A 7226-nucleotide genomic window follows, 5' to 3' on the forward strand; every position below is an offset into this window, starting at 1 on the left:
ACATACACACACACACACACACACACACACACACACATACACACACACACACACACACACACACACACATATTCTTTTACTTGTTTCGGTCATTTGACTGCAGCCGTGCTGGAGTACCACCTTAAAGTGTTTTAGTCGAACAAATTGACCCCAAATACTTATTCTATTGGCATCTTTTGCTGAACCACTAAATTACAAGGACATAAGCACACCAACACTGGTTGTCAAGTGGTGATGAGGAGGACAAATACAGATGTGAAGACATCCACATTGATATATACATATATATACGACGGTCTTCTTTCAGTTTTCATCTACCAAATCCACTCAAGGCTTTGGTCAGCCTGAGGCTATAATTACAGACACTTGCCTGAGGTGCCATACAATGGGACTGAACCTAGAACCATGTGGTTTGGAAGCAAGCTTCTTACCAGACACCCATGCCTGCACCTATAAGAATAGGTTGTTCTGAAGTAGAGAGCAATGCCCATACATGTTAGAAAGATCAGATTATCTCTTCAGTCTTTGTCAAGGGAAATGCTAACCATCTAACATTTTTGTAATAAGGGCTAGGTATTGGTATACAAGATCTCTAGACTGTGTTCTCAACAAGATCTACTGATATATAACTAGTTACTTCAAGTCTACAAACATTAATAATCATTAATTTTTGGCTAACCTCACTCTAATTGATATCAGTGAGAGATGTTGCTGGCAAAGATGCAAATCAAAAGCAGCTATTTGTTGAAAGGCATCCATCCATTACGTGGATGTCAACAAATACAAAAATTAAAATTGAGTAAAGGTTTCATACTATCCACTATTTTACCTGTATTTTCAAAGAATCTACCCCCCCCCCCCACTTTACAATAGTGGGAGGGAAATGATCAATATTCTACAAATGCCTGATTGAAAATGGAACCAGTAGAACATTTGTGAAGACTTGAAGTCTTATGGAATGAGTGGAAATGCCTTTATCAGCTTCGTGCTGGATTTAAACATTTATATCCCTCTTTCACTGTGTCCCTGCCCTGATCAGTAACACAAAGTGAAATAGAATCTCCATTCTGTGGTTGTAGAACAGTCCCAAGCAATTGGTTACCTGCTGATTTGCTTATTATTGGATTCCTTTGTCTCATTACTATGCAGTATTGCAGTTCAAACACTAGCATTACATGATTTGAGAACTAACATAAAGAATGCAAAAATGTGGAAAGATTTGTTGAAGCAATATTAACCTGTTTATATAATATTTGTTGTAAATTTCAATTTATTTCCAATATCAACACTAGATAGAAAAAGAAAGAAGATTTCCAGAACAACCATGAACTTCCGTTTTGTTTAGTTTGCACCCCACCCCCACTGGGTGAACTATTTTCTGAAATAATACTATTAAAGCTTTATCAGTTTGAGTAAACTAGTACTGTTGTTTCATTATCATAATGTTGGATTACTCAATTAGACTACCTTCAATTTTACTGCTGTCAGCCAGTATTCTCACACTGTAGATCTGTTTTCAATAAAGAAAATTACACAGAATCAAATGTATCTAGCAGACTCATTTATTGCAATTGAATGAAAATAAATGTATATTTGATTTGTTGATTAAATAGAAGCTGTTATAATGACTAATTATCATAAAAATAAATGTTGCTGTTGCATCTGTATATTTTTTTGGCAATTTTGTTGAGATTCATACAGTTGTATATTATTTTATTCTGGTAATGTCTTAAATTGATTAAATTTATAATACTGCCTTGTATATTATTCTTGCTACAGCTGAATAGATGAATAGAGAAATCAGTGTGATGAAGAGTTATGCCTGAAACCTTTAAGGAATTCTGCTGCAAGTGCAAACTGCTGATTTAAATTAGCTTGGTTGAGTTTCTTAAAAGTTTCTGTTGATTATATGTCATGGTCAAAGATTTGTTTAAAAAGCAGTATTATACATGAATTTTGAGAAAACTGGATAATTGATATTGACAGAAAAATAGATGTGAGTTTGTAGGCTGTAAGAACTGGTTCCTTTGATGTTTGAAAAGAATTTGAGAATTTAAAACATTGAGCATAAACAGGTGATAGGTTTAATACAGCATTAGCATTATCTATAATTAAATGATTATTTGGAAAGGAATTGCATTGGAATGCCTACTCTGTACAACATTTACAACTATAGTCAATTCTTCCAATATATTCTACTTAAAAGAATTCAGATATTTTTCCAAAAGATTATATAGAAAATTGCTATTTTTAGACCTAAAAATCTGTATGTTTTTACAAGGGAATTTGAAGTCTGTTAGTTTCTGTGTTTGTTAGTAGATAGCATTACCTGTATTGTTTACTTAGTCGGTCTTATTTAACATCCTAGCTGAACAATTCAATTATCAATAGTTGATGATACATTAAAACTCATTCTGACATTATCTGGACTCTATTTTGTCTGAAAGATACCTTTATCAATTCTACATATAAAAAATGTATATCCTGTGATTACACAGGATCAGAACATTGCAGCTTACACACAGTCATTAAACTATTGGATTAGCAAGGTAAAGAATGGACTTTAATCAATTTGTATTTTCCATTTTGTTCAATGACTTTTTGCTATCTTTCTGGCAACTTCATGATTTTGCGCTCATAGAACTTCTGGTCCTTATCAGCCAAAAACTGAAGCAAGTGCAATTTCAGGTCATCATCATTATTGAAAATTATACCATTGAAAGAATTTTACAAACTTTGAAATAAATGGTAATCTGATGGTGCAAGGTCAGGGCTAAATGGTGGATGCGACATTACTTCCCAACCAAGCTCCAATAATTTTTCATGAGTTAGCAAAGATGTGTGTGGTCTAGTATTATCATGGTGGAATAGAATTTCTTTATGATTTGCCAATTCTGGCTGTTTTTCTTTTATTACTTCTTCCAGTTTCATTAGTTGTTGACAGTAAACATCTGAATTGATTGTTTGGTTCCTTGGAAGCAGCTCAAAATACACAACACCTTTGTAATCCCACTAAATTGACAGCATGACCTTTTTTGATGCAATTCAGCTTTTGATGTGTTTTGTGCTGGTTCATTACACTTGGACCATGATTGGTTTTGATTGATGTTATTGTAGACAATCCATTTTTCATCACCAGTGATGATTCGTTTCAGAAAAACGCGATTTCATTGCGTTTGAGATGCATATCGCAAATATTGATTCATTGTCTTAAGTGAATCTCTTTTAATTTATGTGGAACCCAAATATTGAGCTTCTTGACAAGTCCAAGACATTTTAAGTGATTTCAGTTGTTCAATTTAACCTCTCTGCAATCTCTTGCACAATTATATGACAATCAGATTCAGTTATGGCTTTGATTCGGTCAGAACAGATTTTTTAAAACCATTTCTAACATGCATTCTGTTAAGTAATAAACACCATAAACTTTGCATATCTCTTTGTGAGCCTCAGCAGCTTCCTTGCCTTTACGGAAATAAAAAAGCAAAATATGGTGAAAATGTTTGTTTTCGCATTCCATGTTAAAATTGACACTGAACTAATAGTTGTAAACAAAATTATGCACAATTTGCTTCTATAGGCACAGGAGTGGCTGTGTGGTAGGTTCCAGGTTCAGTCTCACTGCATGGTACCTTGGGCAAGTGTCTTTTACTGTAGCCTCAGGCCAACCAAAGCCTTTTGAGTGGATTTGGTAGACGGAAACCGAAAGAAGCCTGTCGTATATATATATGTGTTTGTGTGTCTGTGTTTGTCCCCCACCATTGCTTGACAACCAATGTTGGTGTGTTTACACCCCTGTAACTTAGCGGTTTGGCAAAACAGACCAATAGAATAAGTACTAGGCTTACAAAGAATAAGTCCTGAGGTCAGTATTTTTTTTTTTTACTAAAGGTGGTGCTCCAGCATGGCTGCAGTCAAATGACTGAAACAAATAAAAGAATAAAGTAAACTAAAAGTAGTGGCTATCAAATGTCAAAAGAAAAAAGTCATAACATTGACAAAAGTCATTAAAAAAAAATCCTAACTATCTATTTGCAAAAAACGAAATTACTTTCTTGTCAACCCAATATATAGCTTTGTGCTTACATAATTTGTTTGTGTGTAGTTGAATTATTTTTTCACCATTGATATTTGGTCATTTTTATCATTTTGGAACAACAAAACAAAAACATCATTATACTTTTGCTTTGTTTGATGTTAGTAGCACTGAGATGTAGATTTCATTTCAACTTCTTGACTTAAAGCACAGTTTTTAACCCTTTAGAATTCAGATTACTCTGTCAAATGTAATGCTTATTTATTCAAATTATTTTGAATTAATTATGCATTGTTTTATAGCTTTTAGATTTCAATGATGTAATGGTTTATTTTTAGAATGACATTGTAGAGTAGATGTGAGGTCAGATTTGGTCAGTTTGAACATAAAACAGGGAGAATATTTGAGCAGGGTTTGGGCAGTTTAAATGCTAAAGGGTTAAACTGTTATGTTACTACTTTGTATTCAGTTATGAATGTAGCAAGCATTGTAGTTTCTTTTGAAATTCATTAGGATGTTTTTGTCATGGAAGGTAAAGAAGACAAAAAAGATTGTAGTTAAAATAAAATGAAATAATTTTGTTGTTTCTTTAGGACAGAAATTTCATTAAAAGAAAATATTCAGTATTGAATACTATGTATAATGATTTTTTTGGAGCTTTCCTTCTTTCCAAGACATATGATGTGTCCTGGTCATTCAGATACATCTCGCTCCTGGTGTGGGGCTCATCTATTTCCAGGTGTGATTATAGTTGATGTCTGTGAAAAAGAAGGTGGGAGTGGAGGAGGAGGAAGAGAATGATGATAATGATGAGGAGGAGGACGCCGCCGCCACTGACTGACTAATACTAAAGGACTAATACTTTATTTTCTCAACTCTGAAAGGACGAACGGCCAATTTGACCTTGGTAGATTTCAAATCAGAGTGTGAAGCATCAAAATGAATAATGCTATATTCTGCCTAGTGCTCTAACAATTCTGCCAAACTTAACACCTTACTGCATAAAGATTAAAGAGAAAGGTACAGAAGATGTGAAGGTGATTAAAGTCTTTAGTGCAGTTAGAACTTTGGTTTAAGTCTTCACACTGAACCTAGTGAATATGTTATATTTGAAATTATTTCTGTATGTTGTTAGATAAGTATTTATTTTGTTTTTGTTTTGTTTTGTTTTTTTCTGGGAAAGAGGACGAAATAGTCACTGATTACAAATTATTAATTTTATTTTATTTATTTATTTTTACAGGGCCTCTTGACAATGAATTTAGTTATGAACCTCCCGGTAAAAAATCCAGAAGTTTTCGTAAGTTATCTGTTATGTACTTAAATTATTTCTTTAACAGACAATAGAAGCTATCTGAATTAATCACAAAATTAGTTCATCGAATACACTACTTTTGAAAACTTTACAAGTATCAATATATATAAAATGCTATGTATCTTCTTGTATATATATATATATATATATTTCCAGTTTATGAGATTATACTTTCTAAATCATTCAACATGAGCTGGAGGTTTTCTGTTTATTTTTTGCATTTGTCTCAATAATTCTTAATGAAATAGTTTTCTAAATTATTCAACAGTGTTTCTACTATCTTGCTATAATAGTGTCTCAGTTGTTCTGTTTGTCTTTTGTATTTGAAAGTTCATTCAGCTTTCTTGTCTTATCTTACATATAATAAAATGCAATGAATTGGTCATGCTGGACAATGGAAACTAAAACCACAGAGTGAGTAACAGTCAGAGATGCTTAATGCAGGTGGGCTGTAATGAAATGTTTCACTCTGAAGTTGTCTGTATTTTAATCAAAATGAAACTAAGTTCTTATTGTTAATTCTGTACATTTTATCAATTTCACTCTTTTTTCAAAGTATTATCATTCATGTAACATTCATAGATTATATATACTAGCAAATCTACCCATCTACAATGGAGGCATAAAATGAGGGAAGGAAGTCATAACAGCAGTGTGTATTGAGAAATGTGTAAATGGACTTGATAGATTACTGGATGATGTCTTAGAGAAATCACATTATTGTTGGTGATACAGCATTCTATTGCAGCTATATGATGTGTTTCCGACTAAGTGACATGTGATGACGATTCACTCTCAAACTGAAATAGGCTCCAGCCTCTGTATCATGAATGGTTATGTGGACCATTCCTAACGAAAAAGCCAGAACTTCCTTCAACCACTACATAGAAAGTATTCAGAAAAAAACGTTATTTAGATGTACTTTTATTTTAGTTGTTTACATTATTTTACACTTGTTTATACTCTTTATTCAAAATTCACAAATTTCCTTATTTAAATTATGAATCATATTCCTTTCGATAATATCAATATGATTACAAAACTTCTTTGTAGACATTATTTTCTGTTTGGTTGACACTAATTTTCAAATTACTGGAGTTTGTTGTTCTACTCAGAGAGATGTATAACTGGCCGTGTGTAAACATCAGAGTGGGTAAAAATATACTTACATGATCTAAAGTCTGGCCCTGTGCCTTGTTTGCTGTGAATGCATGAGCGGAATCTTTAAGATTGCTAAAAATCAAACTAAGACTTACCTGTCACTGTTCTATACGAATAATGTCTGGATGTTCTGGTACCATGGGTTATTTTGATTGACAAAACTGAGATGTAAACAACAACCACTTTGATTAGATGTTTTGAATCCTGCTCGAGACTGATATACTTCAATAACCACTAAATAATCACACACACTATATACTGGCACACACTTTTTCCATTTTATTTTCGCTATTAACCGTCCTCACAACCCTCTTTGTATCTACAATGGGGCCACAAATTATGCAATGAAAATCCAGAGTTTACTCACGGTCAGTGAATTTTTAATAAAAATGCAAAGGTGGTTTATCAATTCAAAAATCAATATCCTTGAAATAACCATACTTTCTGATTTCTTAATGCTAAAGACTTTCCTGACAACCATCTTTGTAATACCGAAAAATATCATAACCATTGGTCCAGCCATGAAGAGGGAACAGACAAAGAGACAGACCGATGGACATAATGCCCATTATAGTAAGATAGCAAATTTGCCCATCTATGATAGGAAATTAAATGGCTGCAGTCTAATGACTGAAACAAGTAAAAGATAAAAAAATAGGTGTATCTCTCTCTATATGTGTGTGTATATATATATATATATATATATATATATAT

The 7226-nt window shown here is 32.9% G+C and overlaps 1 protein-coding gene and 1 non-coding gene across 4 annotated transcripts in view; one reads left to right on the plus strand and one right to left on the minus strand.

Moving 5' to 3' along the window:
• LOC106872863 (uncharacterized) overlaps window positions 1–7226 on the plus strand; it is a 221158-nt gene that overhangs the window by 165248 nt on the left and 48684 nt on the right. For all 3 annotated transcript variants that reach the window (XM_052967245.1, XM_052967244.1, XM_052967246.1), the window contains exon 2: window positions 5280–5336. In XM_052967245.1, coding sequence (XP_052823205.1) covers window positions 5280–5336 — 57 coding nt within the window. The remainder of the gene's footprint in view (window positions 1–5279; window positions 5337–7226) is intronic.
• LOC128247737 (U6atac minor spliceosomal RNA) lies at window positions 453–567 on the minus strand. The gene has a single exon (XR_008264098.1). It is a non-coding gene; the product is annotated as a U6atac minor spliceosomal RNA (small nuclear RNA).

The sequence above is a fragment of the Octopus bimaculoides genome, chromosome 4 (assembly GCF_001194135.2).
Source record: "Octopus bimaculoides isolate UCB-OBI-ISO-001 chromosome 4, ASM119413v2, whole genome shotgun sequence".
NCBI lineage: Eukaryota > Metazoa > Mollusca > Cephalopoda > Octopoda > Octopodidae > Octopus > Octopus bimaculoides.